We start from the raw sequence: 18,718 nt of genomic DNA, 5'->3' as shown, positions 1-18,718 counted from the left end.
CTCAACCCCTGCTGTGTTTTTGCATCTTGTTTCTTGCAGCATTGTGTAAGCCGTAAAATTAGCACCAGCGCACGTCCCATTCAGTACCATGGGTTATAAGGACAACTCTGCCCGAGACTCCACAGGCCAGCTAAAATTGAACGGACTATTGTAATCCGGTTCTAGGGTTTTTCCATACCTCTATAAGGGTTCCACTTGACTCGACCTCGAAGGGGACGATTATCACTAGTGGTTTTTCTCATTGACTGCAGCATTGAATTTTCAATGTACATTTTTTGAACTGATTAAAAATTGCTTCTAAAATCTATAACTCTGGTTGTACTCATGCAATTCCATTTGTTTTGTTGTCTACAACAAGATAAAAACAAACTCTCTTTTCATAAATTGACATCGAATTTCTTTCAAGACCTGTCCATCACTTATTGTCCATGTTGGTGCTCTGAAATTCTTAACACATGTTCCTCTAGTAAAGCCTGACTGCTCTTTGCCACACTACCAAGGCAAAGCTAAGGATTTGATAGTGTGAATCCAAGCACCATCTTTAGGGTATTATGAGAGTATTACATGTTGAGTACTAACCCCCACACCAATTATTACTCCACTTTCCTACAATGTCCATGAAGCAGACTAAAGATTTGAGTAAACAGTGTAAACTCAGTGCAGTCGTAGGTGTAAGGACAACAAGCTTCCCTTTCTTTTTATCAAAGAACACCAGTTTCTTTTCAGAATCAGGTTGGGACTGGTCATTACCACCGCCCTGGGAATTATTTTGGGGGCCTTTTGGGAACTTATTATTTATATGTTTTTCTCCCCCCTCTTTCTTCTGATAGGAACCCTGATCACCTTTGTGGGTGCCCCCCCCGATACCTTTTTGGACACTGTGGTGCTAGTCCAGAGGTCCACCTCCTTGTCAAGCTTTGTCGGGTCAGTCAGCTTAGTGTCAATCAAGAGCTGGCGGAACTCTGTAAAGCAAACACTGAGCATATGCTCTCTCAGGATCAAATTATACAACCCCACATAATCATTTACTTTACTGCCCCACACCCATCCATTCAGTGCCTTACTGGAAAAATCAAAGAAGACTACCCAAGTCTGTGTGGTGAGTTTGGTGCTGTCCCTGAACTTCTGACGGTACTTCTCAGGGGTCAGTCCAAACTTGGCAATTAAAATGGCCTTAATGAGTGTGTATGTGTTGCGGTCTTCTGGTGCTAATGTGAGGAGTGTGTCACTCCCAATGACTGGAACATGTTTTCACAGACCCGCTCCCCATTGATCTTCAGAAACCCCATGGGCCCTTAGTGCAACTTCATACGCATCAAACCATTTGTCAATGTCATCTCCCACACATAACTTGGTACCACATCTTTGGGCATACAAACCTTCCTTTCTCCAGCAGGTCCTGCATGTATGTTGCCACCATCAGTGCTGGACTCAGAGGCCCTCATTCTGACCTTGGCGGGCGGCGGAGGCCGCCCGCCAAAGTCCCGCCGTCAGGTTACCGTTCCGCGGTCGAAAGACCGCGGCGGTAATTCTGACTTTCCCGCTGGGCTGGCGGGAGGTCGCCTTCAGGCCGTCCGGACCGCCCGCCAGCCCAGCGGGAAAGAGGCTTCCACGATGAAGCCGGCTCGGAATCGAGCCGGCGGAGTGGAAGCTGTGCGACGGGTGCAGTTGCACCCGTCGCGTATTTCACTGTCTGCACAGCAGACAGTGAAATACATTTAGGGGCCCTCTTACGGGGGCCCCTGCAATGCCCATGCCAGTGGCATGGGCACTGCAGGGGCCCCCAGGGGCCCCGCGACCCCCCCTACCGCCATCCGGTTCCCGGCGGTCGGACCGCCGGGATCTGGATGGCGGTAGGGGGGGTCGGAATCCCCTCGGCGGCGCAGCAAGCTGCGCCGCCTTGGAGGATTCAATGGGGCGGCGGTACACTGGCGGGAGACCGCCAGTGTTGCCGGTCCGACCGCAGCTTTACCGCCGCGGTCGGAATCCCCATTGGAGCACCGCCGGCCTGTCGGCGGTGCTCCCGCGGTCCTCCGCCCTGGCGGTCTTTGACCACCAGGGTCAGAATGACCGCCAGACTGCCTAGACTTGAGCTCCAGCTCTTTGAGACTCAGTTCGTAAGCCAAAAGAAGTTTCTTCTCAGCCAAGGCCTTTTCAGCCTCAGCAGCAGCATGTTTGGCTTCTCTCTCAGCCTTCCTCTCATTTGCCTTCATGTTTAACATTGCCATTTGCAGTTGAAACTCTCTCTCTTCCTCCTTTCCTCTGCGGTCAGGCCATGACTAGAGACACTGCTCCCTATTTTAGCAGGGGGCACAATTCTATGGGTAACATCCCCCAATGCTGGTAGCAAATCCTCTGAGGGGCCATCCTCTGGCTCCTCCACCTCAACATCCTCTTGCCCAGGCCCTTAGCACCTTTTGGTACTCCTCCTTCCAGGAGGCACCCGGGTAGGTCCTCCCATCCCCTTGCAGAACCCTTTCAGCTGTCTGACAGTGTATGTCTCCAGCTTGGCTAAGTCAAACTCCCCAGCTCCTACTTGAGACCCAGGCAGAGACATGTTGTTTGATAATTAGGTTAAAATATCAAGCAGAAAAAAGAAATGCAGCAAAAAGATAAAAATAATCACGTTGACCTTCAACTTTGGGTAGGTAGTGTACACGTAGCTATTGTATGTTACTGCACAAATACAAGTCCTATCCCACCACTGCCACCAATTGTAGAAATGGGGTCTCTAGCTGGCAGAGGTATGCACCGTTGTCCAAGTAGGGACCACAATCCCAGTCCGGGTAAGTCACACACAATCCAAATTATCCTGTGCCCACCCTCTGGTAGCTTGTCATTGAACAGTCAGGCTTAATTTAGAAGGCAATGTGTTAAGTATTTGTGCAATAAATCATGCAATAGCACAGTGAAAACACCACAAAAATACACCACACAGGTTTAGAAAAATATAAGATATTTATCTGAGTAAACTAAGGTCAATGCGATCAAGATTTTATAAGCACAAGTTGAAATGTCACTTTTGGAATGATAAGAAGAGTCTTAAGTCTTTAAGAATCACCAATTGCCTCTTGTGAGCACAAAGTACCTGGTATGCGTCAAAATAACACATTCACGAAGACCACAGAGGAGGAGATGCGTGGAAAAGGGAAGGTGTGCGTTAGATTTCCGGACGCGCACATACGATGTGTTGATCGTTCCCACGCTGCAAGGTCTTTGCATCGATTTCCGGTGCTCAGTCTTGGACCCCCACTGCGATGTAGGGTCTTTTGACGCCCAGGGACGATGCGTGGAAATCCTGGGCGTGCAGGACAAAGTCACTGGTGCTGCGTCGCACCGGTGTGCGATGCGTTGGAGTTTCTGTTGCACGGCAGCCGCTGCATCGATTCCTCATGCAGGAAGTCAGACTGCGTCGTTCTGGCTCGGCGATGCATCTATCTGGAGGCTATGCATCGAAGTTCCTGTCGCAACGCTGGTGCTGCGGCAATCTCTACTTGGGGAGCTGTGCTGCATCATTCCGGTGTGGCAATGCGGTGATTCTTTCACTGCAAGGCAGGCTGTGTGACGATCCTGGCAGGCTGTGCGTCGATTTTCGCTGCACAAGGAGTTCCTTCGAAAAGATGAACTCTTTAGGAACAGGAGGCAAGCTCAATCCAAGCTCTTGGAGAGCACTTCTCAGCAGAGCCAGAGGCCAGCAAGGCAGCAGGGGCAACAGCAAGGCAGCAGTCCTTCATAGCAAAGCAGTCCAGCTGAGTCCTTTGGGCAGCCAGGCAGCTCCTCTTGGCAGTTTGCAGGATCTGATTCAGAGTATTTGTCACAGGAAGTCTCTGAGTTGGTAGGGTCAGGACCCAGTTTATATACCCAAATAGTGCCTTTGAAGTGGGGGAGACTTCAAAGAGTGGTTTTGAAGTGCACAAGGTCCCCTTTCAGTGCAGGTCTGTCTGGCATTTCTAAAATAGTAATATAAAAACCAACCTCACCAGTAAGTAGGATTTTGTATTACCATTCTGGCCATACTAAATATGACCTGTTTACCCCTTTCTGATCCAAATCTACCACTCAAACAGTATATGAGGGTATCCGTAATGTTAGCCTATGAAAGGAGCAGGCCTCACAGCAGTGGAAAACAAATTTAGGAGTTTTCCACTACCAGGACATATAAAACACAAAGGTATATGTCCTGACTTTTACCTACACAGCACCCTGCCCTACGTGTTACCTAGGGCCTACCTTAAGGGTGACTTATATGTAGATAAAGGGGAGTTTAAGGCTTGGCAAGTACATTTAAATGCAAAGTTTTAGTGGCAGTGAAAGTGCACACACAGGCCTTGCAATGGCAGGCCTGAGACATGGTTAAGGAGCTACTTATGTGGGTGGCACAATCAGTGCTGCAGGCCCACTAGTAGCATTCAATCTAAAGGCCCTGGGCACATGTAGTGCACTTTGCTAGGGACTTACTAGTAGATCAAATGTGCCAATTGGGTATGAACCAATGTTACCATGTTTTCAGGGAGAGAGCATATGCACTTTAGCACTGGTTAGCAGTGGTAAAGTGCACAGAGTCCTAACACCAGAAAAACAGTGTCAAAAGAAGTGGAGAGAGGCAGGCAAAAAAGTTGGGGGTGACCACCCTAAGGCTGTCAGGTCTAACAATAACGTAACGCAGGTCTGGGTTGTGAGCCAGTCCTAGGTAATTGACCCCCCCCCCCCAACAATTAGGACTTTTCCAGATGATTAATATATGTGCAAACAAAAAGGGTGCCAATAGTCAGCCTTGATTCACACCCCGTTTTAAAGTAAAGCTGTGAGACTTGGCATACTTGGTGTGGTCTCCCCTAACTTTTTGCCCCTGCTTCCCAGGTTGTTGATGTGTGTTGGACTCTGTTTTTACTGTTTTTGATAATCTGGCCACTTTACCACTGCTAACCAGTGCTAAAGTGCAAGCGCTCCTATGTAAAATGTACAGTATGTGTAATTGGCTTATCCATGATTGGCATATTTGATTTGCTAGTAAGTCCCTAGTAAAGTGCACTAGAGGTGCTCAGGGCCTTTAAATCAAATGCTACTAGTGGGTGGGCCTGCAGCACTGGTTGTGCCACCCACATATGTAGCCCTGTAAAGATGGCTCAGACCTGCCACTGCAGTGTCTGTGTGTGAAGTTTTAAACTGCCAATTCGACTTGGCAAGTGTACCTACTTGCCAGGCCTAAACCTTCCCTTTTTATAAGTGTAAGGCACCCCTAATGTACGCCCCAGGTAGCCTATGGGCAGGGTGCAGTCTATGTCAAAGGCGGGACATGTAATGATGTGTGTCACATGTCCTAACAGTGAAATACTGCTAGATTCAGTCTTCACTGTTGCAAGGCCTATCTCTCTCAGAGGTTAACATGAGGGCTGCCTCAGGGCCATCAAAGATTTCCCCTGCTAACATCTGGACTCTCTGCTGAGACTCCTGCCCTGCCAAGGGATGCTCTATCCAGTCCCTGGGCCCTTGAAAGGTGAAGTTGGCAGACAAGAGCTGAAAATCCAACCACAGAAAGCAGTGCAGGGAAGTTTTTGGCACACCATTTGGAATGCAGCTGATAAATGACGCGCAGTTGGCTTCTCAGATAAAACTGACTCTCCACCTGCATCGCGGCTGGGAGATCGACACATCGCGGCTGGTGCAACGATGCACAACACCTGCTTGTGGCTGCAGATAACGACGCAAACCCCATGCAGCGCAGTCACAAAACAATCATACATACCATTTGGATTCGGTATTAGGAAGGGACGCCCCTGACATGCCCCTTCCTAATACCGAATTGCAAAACCCAAACTGCGATTCGGTAACAAGTTACCAAATCGCAGTTTGGGCTTTGCACATCCCAAAAAGCATTTTTCAAGTCGCAAACGGTCCAATTCTGTGAATCGGCCCCTTTGCGACTTGAAAAATGCTTCATACATCTGGCCCTAAGACAGTGATAAATCATCCCTAAACCAGCCGTGAAGCTATATGGAATAACTGATAGGATTTAAAAAAATTTGGCCCATGTCATCAGTCTTTCAGTAACATCCGCTAAATTATTTTCATTGCAGAACAGATCAAAGAAATAGGATGGTAGCATGTGGTGTCAGAATCACTGCCCTTCTTGCAAACTGGCACAATTAGTGAGTTAGGGCCACATGTAGCAAAGCGTTTGCGACTCGCAAAAGGCGAAAAACGCCGTTTGCGAGTCGCAAAAGCCTCACCGGAATGCAGAAATGCATTTTGCGAGTCGGATCCGACTCGCAAAATGCATTTCCGACTCGCAAATAGGAAGGGGTGTTCCCTTCCTATTTGCAATTCGCAATGCTATGCAATTCCATTTGAGACCGCGAAGTGGATGGTAACCCAGTCGCAAACGGGAAGGGGTACCCATGGGACCCCTTCCCCTTTGTGACTGGAAACAAAAATATTTTTTTCATAGCAGGCAGTGGTCCAAGGGACCACTACCTGCCCTGAAAAAATCCGAAACAAAAGTTTTTTGTTTTTTTTCTAAGTGCAGCTCGTTTTCCTTTAAGGAAAACGGGCTACACTTTGAAAAAAAAAAAACTGCTTTATTTAAAAGCAGTCATGGACATGGTGGTCTGCTGTCTCCAGCAGGCCACCATCCCCGTGAGTGCCCAGACTCGCTATGGGGTCGCAAATTGCGACCCACCTCATTAATATTCATGAGGTGGGTCTTTGCGACCCCATAGCGAGGCGCAGAAGGTGTCTGAGACACCTTTCTGCATTTGGTTTTGCGAGATGCAATTTGCGAGTCGCTATGACTCGCAAATTGCAAGTCGCAAAACTATACTTACCTACATCTGGCCCTTAGACCACGGCATAGGTAATGACTGCATAAGAGCAGCGTTAATGCACATGGGGATCAGTGGGACTCAGAGCAGTACATTGAATTTAAATAAGTCCAAGTGCACGCTATCAGGATCTTGAGCTTTTTTCTTGGGCAGCTCAATAATAGTGTCTCTGAACACACTGAAAGATTATTGTTAGTATACCTGAATAAAGAGAATAATCACTGGGCTCAGAAACAAAGTTGGGTGGGTCACAGATAGCTTTAAAGTGACTAATCCATGAGTAGGGCAGGATGTTTTTAGATGAAGAAGGATCTACTTGCTGTTTGAATTAAGGGCAGTTAATAATTTCCCAAAACATAGAGTGGCCCTGGTGCTGCATGGTGATTGAGCTGGTCCCATTCCTCATGTTACAAAAAGAGTTTGCTTTGTTTTTGTAAGCAGCACGACAAATGACAGCCCTGGACTGGTCCCTCAGTTTCTCTTTTAAGGCCTTAATTAGATCATGGTGGGCCCTAAAAGACAAATTATCCAACCATTAAAAGCTTAGCTTTTGAAGGTTTCGGCGTGATGGTGAACAATGATTTTAGTTTGTCACAAATAGATGTAAAGAGCAGACAATACATCACAATAGGTGGTATTCAAACAAGTTTCAAAAAGCAAAGATCAATCAGAAAATAGTTAATGGTCGAAAACATTCAACAAAACCTTGTCTTATTTTAAAAGTCAACCGTGTGCTTGGATTTTGACTTCATTGCTAACAGGGAAAATTAGGAAGCTTGTTTTTAGATCCTATCCAAAATAAATAAAGTGTTATTGTGACTCCACGAGCCCCACAGTACCTCGAAATGTCTGAGCAAATGCACAAGGGAAGGGGAGACAGAGATACAATCTATCACCCTGGAGAAACCTCTGCCTGTGAAAGTGGGAGTGTTTGTAGTGGACACGTCCTCAAGGCATACGTTAATAATAAATGAATGATTAGGCTCATTATTGATAGAATTAATCAATTCACAATGCGTCGTGTGGCTAACGTGCAGAGCATTAGATAAAGTGATCCTGAAGGGGCTATGTTTAGAAAAGCAACACTGTGTAAAAAAGAAGCAAGTTAAAATTCAACAACTAATTTGACTTGAGTGTTGGCACAGTTGAAGGTTAAAAATCTCTCTAAAAGGCCTTTAAGAGAACGTTTGTAATCAGGTGACGCAGCTGGCAGAACGCATTGTAAAATTTGACAATTGGTAGTAGAATTGGAACATATTATTAGAAGTGCAGCCAATTTCGGTGAACAAGTATTGATCACCTCACCGTTGCTATCCAGGTTTAAAACAATCAAGATAATGAGGCCACCTCTTCCCCTACCAAATTGAGAGGGAGTGGTAGGGACAGAAAAATAATTATAGCCATCCAAAAGGAAATCAGCGTCAACTTCCCAGGTTTCATGAAGACAGATATTACATTTCTTTAGTTCAACAACAGAAACGTATGTCCGCTAATTTCCCAGCCAGCCCCTGCTACTTTCCAACACAATACTTTATTATTTTATGTATTTGATATAAGGGGCACCCATGGAATATAGGGGCAACCATGACAAAATGCTGGCCCCAGCACAATTTTGGCATACGGGGTACTCATACCATATTTTGAAAAAACATTGTGTCAACTCCTGGAGAATATTACATTTTATTAGCTTGACACACCATGAAATTATCTGAATATTTACTGAGTGCCCTTTCCAAGCCAATGGAGTTTCAGAAAACTTATGTGAACATTGTGCTTTAGAATGTATAATTTCACCCCATTATTTTCTCATTTTCTCAGGGAATGAAACCTGTTAGAAGAGGTCTGGCTTAGTTACTCTGCTTGCTCCAGAGCTTTCAGTGATCAGATCAGCACCATAATATAGGTTGTATCTAAAACAGACATTCGTCTTTATCATGCTAGTATACTAATCAGGCAGTTATCATGGGACTTCAGCGAAGTCAATTGTTGTGATGATAGGGTCCTATGAAATGCCTTCATGGAAAAAATCAAGGTCAAAGGTCATATGATGTTGCTTCCTGTGAGATATCATTAAGGTCAAAGAGTTGGGGTCTGATTACAACCTTGGCGGATGGGATGCTCCCTCACAAACATGGCAGATATCCCGCCGGCCGTATTGTAAGTTCCATTGTATCCTATGGAACTTGTAAAATGGCGGGCAGGATATCCATCACATTTGTGACGGAGTATCCCATCCGCCAAGGTTGTAATCAGGCCCTTTGTGGTGTCATATCTGCTACCATTGGCATTTTGGTGAACTGATGAGATGTGGAAGAAAACAATGCCCTAAACTCTCTACAAAGCAGCTCCAGATTTTTTCATTTTCAGAATATTGTCTGTGCATCCTCCACTAAAAGATACATGTAATTTCTAGGTTTTACACAAGCTTTCAGTCTTGTCAACCACCATCTGTCCTGAAGCAAGCTAAAATGCATGGCAAGCATGTCAGAAAAGGTAAAAAAATTCACCACATACAAAGGAGCTAAACAAGGCCACTTTCTTCCCACTTTTGTCCTATCTTTACACAAATTACATGTATAAGGTGCTCCTTGAAACCTCTGCAGATGTTCATTGGATAAACAATGTAAACATCTTGTTACTGCTGCAGGCATGTTTCTCTGTAGTACTAGAAAGAACATAAAACCCTCTAAAGCTCATGCCAGAGAAAATGGAAACATACTGCATAGAAACTCCCAGAATCTAAATCCATGAAAATCTAAAGTTGTGATCTGGGGCTCAAATTTAAGGTGATCTCTGCATAAACCTGTGACACTGAATAATCAAATGATTTGACAAAAAAGCTTTTTAGGGATCACGGATGGATAGAGGCAAAGGGTGGTTGGAAGTTTTAGGGATTAGAGGAAGGTAGATGTAATTGGAGGTAAATGTTTTTTAGGGTTCAAGGGTGGGAAGAGATAAAGGGGGTAGGGAGTTTTTATGATTCAGGTGAAAGTAGAGATAAAGGTAGGTATGGGGTCTATAAGGCTCAGGGTCAAAAAGTGGTAAAGAGAGGATGGGTGCCGAGCAGCCGGTGCAGGACCCGCTTAAACTTTGCAAGAATCCAAGCATCGATTATATAGAGCAAGGAAAAGCCTGCACTCCAGGATATGCTGTCTGTGAAATTTATTTGAGGTGGCTGATGCGTTTCGACCAACAGCTCTTTGTCAAAGCCATAACATCAAAACATAGTGCCCAACTTCTATCTAAAATATCCCCTAAACATACATAGAGGTAGTAAAAAGACAATCTGACTGCATATATGTTGAAATCACCAGGCATTTCGGTCAACTTGATATCGAGTGTGCAAAGTAAAGAAAATAAATATACATTTCATAATCATTAATACATGAGATGCCAAAATTTAAAAACGCTACACATACTAATTAGTGCAAATGCACACTGCATTATTAAGATGGGGTCCCAGTAAATTTACCAGAAAGCTGTAGTGCAATAATATACAATTACAGCACTCATGACAACTTCTAAATTGCTATTAAAAATATAAATGAAGCATTAGCAGTCAAATTAATTGACCTTAGGGCGCAAGTTTTAGTTACTTGAAAGAACTCTGATTATAACAGCTGAATTTCTAAGGTTTTGTATGAGTAAATTCAGAACCTAACTACAATGTCCCTCTAACCTTTAGGTTTTCAGTGAATTTTAATCACTATACTTTAATCTAACCACTACCTCACACAGCCTTTGTGGACAGCAGGTTTGGCCGCTGGACCTGTCTCTCTGCGGGTGAGAATAGGTGTAAGAGGGTGTTTATGGGTGTGAGAGTGGGTGTGACAGTGTTTGCCTGGGTGTTAGAATGGGTGTGAGAGGGTCTATGTGGGTGTGAGAGTGTCTGTTGGGGTGTGAGAGTAGGTGTGACAGAGAGTCTCTGGGTATGAGAGTGTCTCTGTGAGTGGTGGGGGGAGTGTGTGAGTGTCTGGGTAGGTCTGTTTGTGGTTGTGTGAATGTCTGAGTGCACCTGTCAGTGGATGCATGAGTGTCTAAGTGGGTCTGTGAGTGAGTGCATGAATCTCCGAGTGGGTCTGTGAGTGGGTGTTCGAGTGTCTGAGTGGGTCTTTGTGTGAGTGAGTCTCTCAGTGGGTCTGTGAGTGAGTCTGTGAGAGGGTCTGTGTGTGGGTGCATGAGTGTCTGAGTAGGTTTGTAAGTGGGTACATCAATCAATCAGGTGTTTATTATGCGCAACTACTCACTCACAAGGATCTCAAAGCGCTGGGGGGGGGTGTAGCGTCCATCAGTGAGGTGGTTTTTTGAAGAGCCATGTCTTCAGCTCCTTTGTGAAGTTGTGGAGGGGGTAGTTCGTCTGAGATGGAGCGAAAGGGCGTTCTGCGAGAGAGAGCTGGGCTGAGCGTAGGGTCCTCTGGGGTACGTAGAAGCTGAGTCGCCTGTTGAGGTAGGTTGGTCCGGTGTCGTGGAGGGCTTTGTGTGTGAGGATCTTGAAGGTGATTCTTTTCTCTATGGGAAGCCAGTGTAGTGTGTGCAGGTGTTGAGAAATGTGGCAGTGTCGAGGCAAGCCGAGGACGGTGGCGTTCTGGATGTTCTGTAGTTTGCAGTGAGTTTATTGTTGATCCCGGTGTAGAGCGCGTTGCCGGAGTCCAGTCTGCTGGTAATGAGGGCTTGTGTGAGGGTCTTTCTGTGTTCAAAGGGGCTCCATTTGAAGCTCTTGCGTAGGAGGCGAAGGGTGCGGAAACAGGTGGATGTGACTGAGTTGATTTGGCAGTCCATGTTGAGTTTGGACTCCAGGATGATTCTGAGGTTGCTGGCTTGGTTCTTGGGGGCTGGCAGGCTTCCGAGGGTGGGTGGCCACTAGGAGTCGTTCCACGCATCGGGTTGAAGGCCCATGATGAGTACTTCTGTCTTGTTCGCGTTGAGTTAAAGGCAGCTGTTTTTCATCCAGTTGGCGACTACTCCCATGCCTTCGTGGAAATTGTTTCTGGCTGTGTTGTGTTCGTTGGATAGGGAGAGGATGAGTTGGGTGTCGTTGGCGTATGAGACGATGTTGATTTCGTAGCATCTGACGATGGCGGCCAGCGGTGACATGTAGACATTAAACAGCGTGGGGCAGAGGGAGGATCCCTGGGGAACTCCGCATGTGGTAGGTGTTGGGTCCGAGAGGAAGGGGGCAAGTCTCACTCATTGAGTTCTGCCTCAGAGGAAGGATTAGATCCAGTCGAGGGGCTTGTCTCTGATGCCGGCTTCGTGAAGTCTGCATACCAGGGTGTGGTTAGAGACTGTGTCGAAGGCTGCCGAGAGGTATAGAAGGATGAGTGCAGCCGTTTCTTCCTTGTCCAGCAGGGAGTGGATGTCGTCTGTTGCAGCCAGGAGGGCTGTTTTGGTGCTATGTTTTTTTCTCAATCTGGATTGGGAGGCGTTGAGGATGTTGTGGTCTTGGATAAAAGTGGCGAGTTGGCTGTTGATGGCTTTCTCGAGGACTTTCGTTGGAATAGGGAGCGAGGAGATGGGCCTGAAGTTCTTGAGGTCGCTGGGGTCTGCTGAGGGTTTCTTGAGGAAGGGGTTGATCTCGGCGTGTTTCCAGTCGTTGGGGAAGGAGGCATCAGCTAGGGAGTGGTTGATAGTGAGGCAGAGCTTGGGGCGATGGTGTCAGTGACTTTGTTGAAGATGTGGTGGGGGGATGGGTCCGTGGGGGCCCCGGAGTGTATTGACTTCATTGTCTTCAGTGTATCTCTGGTGGTGAGGGGGGTCCAGTTGGTGATCGTTGGTTTGTTGGTGTCGGGTTCCGGTGGAGGGGGTTCTACGCATAGGTTGTCCTCATTGAAGCTGTCATAGATGGTCTTGATTTTGTGGTGGAAGTAAGTGTTGAGTCTGTTGCAGAGGTCATGTGAGGGTGGGAAGTCAGTTGTTTCACTGTTGGGTTGGGCAAACTCCTTGAAGATGCTGAAGAGTTCCTTGCTGTTGTTCGCGTGTGAGAAGATTCTATCTTGTATTGCTTTCTTTTCGGTGCTTCTGATGAGTTGGTGGTGTGAAGTGGTGGTGGCTCTGAAGTTGCTTTGGGCTTCTGTGGATTTGGTGTTTCTCCAGATTTTTTCAAGGCAAGCGCATCTGGATTATCTGAGTTCTGCGGTGAACCAGCTGGCTTTCTTAGCATGGGTGCTGTTGTTCTTTTTGAGGGGGGGCTATGGTGTTGGTGCAGTCATTGATCCATTTGTGGAAGGTGTATGCTGCGGGGTTCGGGTCGTCGTTGTGTGCGTTGGAGGGGGCTGAGTTGGCGAGGGTGGAGGTGAGCTGGTCGTCGGTGATTATTGCCCAGCTTCTGCGTGATGGTTGGTGCTGGGGTCTGAGGACAGTGGGTGTGTTGAAGGTGAAATGGATGCATTGATGGTCTGCCCATGGAAGTTCAGAGATGTGTGTGAAGGAGGTTCCTGTTGTGAAGATGGGGTCGAGGGTGTGTCCTGCTGAGTGCGTTGGTTCCGTCACTATCTGTTGGAGCCCTATGCTGTGGAGGTTGTCTAGGAGGGATAGGGTGTTGGGGTCTTTTAGGCTTTTGAGGTGGAAGTTGAGGTCTCCCAGCAAGGTGTAGTTGGTGGTTGTGATGGCTTGTGCGGTGATGCAGTCTGTGATGGAGTGGGCGAAGGGTGCGCGGGGTCCAGGTGGGCGGGAAATGAGGGTTCCCCTGAGGGTGGATGTCGGGCTGCTCTGTAGTGGTAGTTTGAAATGAAGGTGTTTCATCAGGGTTGTGGGGTCTTCGGAGTGTGTGCTCAGATGGATGTTAGACTTGTGGACGATGGTGATCCCCCCCCCCCCACAGGGCGGCTGGGGCGGTCTTTCCTGATGATCTTGCATCCTAAGGGAATGGCGATGGCGATGTCCAGGCCTGAAGTGGTATTGGTCCAGGTCTCGGTACATGAGTCTCTGAGTGTGTCTGTGAGTGAGTGCATGAGTTTCTGAATGGGTCTGTGAGTGAGTGCATGAGTCTCTGAATGGGTCTGTTAGTGAATGCGTGAACTTGAGTGGGTCTGTGAGTGTCTGTGTCCACCTGCCCATTTATCCATTAAGAAGCCACAGTTTTGCACAAAATATCTACCCAGCTGAAGTACTCTCTACTGGTTAATCAGTAAGTGCTACTTCATTGGGTAAATGTCCAGTGTGTATTCTACACTACAGCTGCGTAATGGATCACAAGGAAATGTCTGCAGGTGACCTTTGGTGCGTTTATCAACGTGATTGTTTCTAGTGCGTCTTAATCCAGAATTCCTTGATACCATGTATCCTGCTACAAAGAGGGGCCAACTAGACTACAAAAATGTAAATTTCCACCAACCCAGGGTCCTTCCTCTTATCTATTTGACATCAGTACTTCTTTGTTTTGTGCATAAGTTCTCATATTCATTGGTATCAAGCACGCACCACCAAAAGCGTCTGTAAAGCCAATGGAGGCCTCTTGTAGGCTGTACATCATCCTGGTAAAAGGCAGGCAGACCTTTGCATACTACTAAGGTGGACAATGGGGGGCCAAGTGGACAGATCTTCCAGGTGATTTGCACATTTGCACACTTGTAGCAATTTGAAGGGAGACTCATGGACTCTGGGGGGCACGCGGCCCATCTCCCAAAGTTGATTTTGATCCTAGGGACCCCATCCTCTAGGGCCCAGCCTTAATTTAATGGATATCCCCTGGGGCATGGCCATAAATAAATGGAGGGGGAACTGCACTGCCACCCACACCAGGCTGAATTTGGCCCCAGGGACCTCATCCCCCAGGGCCGGACATTCTTTTAATAAGGGAAGGGGGGCTGTGTGATCCCCACCCCAGGTTGATTTGGCTCCAGGGACCACATCCCCTGGAGCCCAGCCATAAATAAATGGAGGAGGGGGGATGCGCGAGCCCCTCCCTGGGCGGATTTCATCCCCAGGGACAACATCTTCTGGGACCTGGCCATATATAAATGGAGGAGGGCTGGGTGCCCCCCTCACATGGCCGAATTTGGCCCCGGGGACCCCATCCCCCAGGTCCCAGCCTAATTATAACTACCTGTGTGACAGACAGTAGTTTTTTTTTTTTTATATATATATATATATATATATATATATATAGATAGATAGATAGATAGATAGATAGATAGATAGATAGATAGATAGATAGATAGATAGAGAGAGAGAGATAGATAGACTGATTTATGGAAAATATCAAAAGTTAAACTAAGGTTGTAGTTAAATTTAGTGAAGTGTTCAGAAACAATGTAATGTAAAAAAAAAAGAAATTCACCAGTTATAGCTATATTTATCTCAATTAACTATAACTTGTTCCCTCAGGTAACTAAGTCATCACTGCGCCAAGTACAGTTTTCTCATCAATAATTTCATTACTAAAGTTCCAGTGGCATTATCAAGTCATGCTTGATGTAGTTTGTGGGGTAATTAGCATTGCATGCGTGGGTGCGAGATATAGTTACCTTATGGCACAGTCATATGACTGGAAAGGCTGTGCATTCACATATATTCAGTGCGAAACAGAAGAAATAGAAATCAGAATGGATAAAGAGAAAGCTGGTGCCATCTTGACACTGTCACCAACCGAAGAAATGGAAAAACGTATAGAAATATATATTCAGGTACAAATGATAGAACCAGAAAGTAGTCATGGCTTAAAGCTCACTGGTGTGATTAATGAGCCCTGAGTATGCCCTTCTCTTATCTCCTTTATTGTCTGATGTTTAAAAGTTGCTCTACAGGGGCTACTGATAAATCAATTGATTGTGCATTTCTCAATTGAAGTGCATGGTTATTGATGGAGCAGTAAATTAATCCTTTGCCTATCTTAGAATTCACTCACTCATTTGCATCTGGAAAGTTATCTCAAAACAATTGGCCAATTTGCATTGCGCATACTTCATAAAATATTCACTTTCATGATATATGCCTCAGAAAGGGCAGATTAAGTGAAACCACACTCTAGGAATCAAATGTAGTAAATGTACCACTTGATCACGTGTTTGCACCTCCTTATCTGCGAGGGTTAGCCGTAGTAGTGACTGTGTTTGATAGCTAGCTTGAGGGAGCAACTTAGTTGGACCTCTAATTGTTCTTGGTGTCATGAGTCTCTTGGCATTATTTGCTTTAATGCAGTGAAATATTAGTAGAATAAATGTATTGCACTATACTGGCAGATGTGTTATTGAGGCAAACGTATGAGGCAATCTTTATCGTTGGATTTTGCTAAAAGACTAGAGCCTTATTTAGAGTGTGGCAGAAATGATACTCCGACAAAACATGGTAGATATTCCATCTGCCATATTACCTTAGGTTGTGACATAATAATTTTATATCAGTAGAATCACTTTTGTTGTGCAGTCCTGAGAAAATGTCCTTTTTGGAATTTTCTAAGCCATGCAAAGTCAATGTGTGTGGCATTCCTTGGTTAAGTAAATAGAAGGCAACGCATTATACAGTGCATTATGTTGCCTTGTGTTACTTTGCATTGGGTGGGGGTTCCATGGGTGGATCATAGGTGATTACATGCATCAACACATGCATTTTGATGCACACCTAGATTTACAAAGACGAGCAAACCTGGGGAATGTTCTTCTAAGAATTGTTTTGGTGCAGGAAGATATTCCTTCTAGCACAAAAGCAATCCTGTTCGTAACGCAGGCACTTGCATCAGTGCCAGGCAGCACACAGTGCACAAGCATTGGGGGAGAGAAGAGGTGCACCATGTCTTAGTTGACATGGCACATTTCTGTTCTCTCCCTTTCACACAACGCAAGGGAGCAAGTAGTCTTGCTGCACTGCATAAACAAAAGTAAATCTGGTGTTGAAGCTAAAATGGTTTTATGTTTTGGCATCATATTTTTCTACAAACATGCTCATGTGAACACATTTCTGCACTATCGCTTAAAGTTGTGGGTTTGTCCGAACCTTCAATTTCTTAACACTTACATAGTCATTCAGACCTGTACAGTAATCTGCCTGGTATTTCTTTGCATATTAGATATGAGATATGAACTTGAATTGCTTGCAATTTGCATTGGAACATACCACTCATATTGAGCTTCTAGTAACCACGTTTTAAATAATAAGCAAGCACTAATAACACATGTGAAGTGGACATCAATGCTTTTGTATGCATTGCTCATCATATTTTACTATGATGTGTAAATTGGATGCAAAAGTACTGCAAGCACTGGGGGAACAAGGGTAATTTGCATCTTCATATTTTTACACTTGACTTTACTAATCCAATTAGGAATAACTCTCCTACACCTGTGATGTATTTATCTATTGAGCAATTTGAAAATGTATTGTAATTGCATTTAATAGTCCTTACTACTCCTGATGAAGTACTAAAGCACTTTATACCTGCCAGAACGCCACTCTGGAACCCAAGGTTAGTGAGGTTAGTGGTGTCATTGGGATTAGTCTTGTGCTCTCAAGGAGGTCACTAGATGCATTTACTCCATTGTCTGTTTGGTGTATTAAATTAGTGGGAGTTAGCTGACAACATTAGTGCAGGGGCATGTGAGTTGATGTAGATGGTTGGTGGGATTAGTAGGTGAGCTAGAGGGAATTAGGCATTGCTAGGTAGCAGGGTATGTCTCTTAATGGAGGACTAGATGTTATTTTTTAGATGAGATGGGCGCTATTAACAGTAATACAATATTAAAGATTAATGCAAACATTCACATGACATAGAGTAGGCTGCACTCAAAAAGACGAGGCATGCAGAGGATGGGAAGTAATAAGAAGTTCATTCAAATAGAAAGGAAAAGGCAACAATGGGAAGTTTGAAAGTCATGCTCAACATTTTCATGCAGGGTTTTAGCGATATAGCATAGTTTTGAGATAGCATATATTCTGAGGATGCAAACTGTAGAAAGAAGCATCTTTATTTGCTTGTGAAATAGTGATATAGTAGGTACATATTGATCGGCTCTAGAATCAGGTGACCAGCCTGTCCGCTGTCAGGCTACTCCTAGACCGCCATTTCACCACAGACAGCTGTGCAGCTCATGGGCTGGACGCATAATGCAATGACTGAACACCAATGGTGTAAAGTAACTTGAGGGGCCCCCCTGCGAAGTACCTGGAGGAAACCCCCTCCCCCTGGACCCTGTCAGGGGCCTGCCACTCGTGCAGTGTACTATGGGCCTTTGTTACACCACTGCTGGACACATATTTAGAGAAATATTGAGAACTTTCAACTACCTGTGAATGAAGTAGTAACCTCAGGTGTGAGAGGAAATGCAGGATAGGTAGTGCATACATCTAATTCAAATATCAAAAAGGAGATTCTGAGAATTCTGAAGCAGATGTTTTTTGATGTTTAACCTTTAATTTTGTGTTTAATTATACGGTATCCTGGGAAGAGACTGAAATATGTTGTGTCTTTTGTCTCTTCTACAGGCCCTGGAATATGGAATGATATGCCTTGCAGTGCGACCATGTCATTTGTGTGCAAGGTGTTATCAAACCCTTGAGGTGGCAGGATAAGCACCAAACCAGCCATTGCCGAAGGTCAACATACTGATATTCAAAGATTGGAAATGATTAAAAATGATGAATCCTTAATTATCGCAACCACATGTTGGTAAACATTCAGAGGCTGGGGTTTTTGATGATTGAACTCAAAATAAAACTTTATAACTTTTATAACTTGAACTGCAAACAAAAGCTGTTTAATTTTTTATCTCAATGAATATATGTTCTACCCTTTGATACACAGTTCCCATCTAAGAGTTGGCATTGATCCTGTATGAGCCCTGCATCTACTGAGACTCCTTTCTTGTCCTGGCTACCATTTCAGTGCCAGGAGCTGAGAGAAGTCAATTATTGATGTCAAAGACTGAAAGAAGGAAATACATCTTGAAAAAGTAACACTGCTAATT

At 45.3% G+C, this 18,718-nt stretch overlaps 1 protein-coding gene across 1 annotated transcript in view; it reads left to right on the top strand.

Annotated features, from left to right (window-relative positions):
- The window catches only part of LOC138273841 (lectin-like), a 96,825-nt gene extending 78,340 nt beyond the window's left edge, over positions 1–18,485 (top strand). Inside the window, exon 6 of the mRNA XM_069218901.1 lies at positions 18,237–18,485. Coding sequence (XP_069075002.1) covers positions 18,237–18,310 — 74 coding nt within the window. The 3' untranslated portion in view covers positions 18,311–18,485. The remainder of the gene's footprint in view (positions 1–18,236) is intronic.
- The last annotated feature ends 233 nt before the right edge of the window (positions 18,486–18,718 follow it).

This window comes from Pleurodeles waltl, chromosome 2_2 (assembly GCF_031143425.1).
Source record: "Pleurodeles waltl isolate 20211129_DDA chromosome 2_2, aPleWal1.hap1.20221129, whole genome shotgun sequence".
Lineage (NCBI taxonomy): Eukaryota > Metazoa > Chordata > Amphibia > Caudata > Salamandridae > Pleurodeles > Pleurodeles waltl.
Note: the sequence above shows the minus strand (reverse complement) of the source record. Positions and strands in the feature narration are given on the sequence as shown.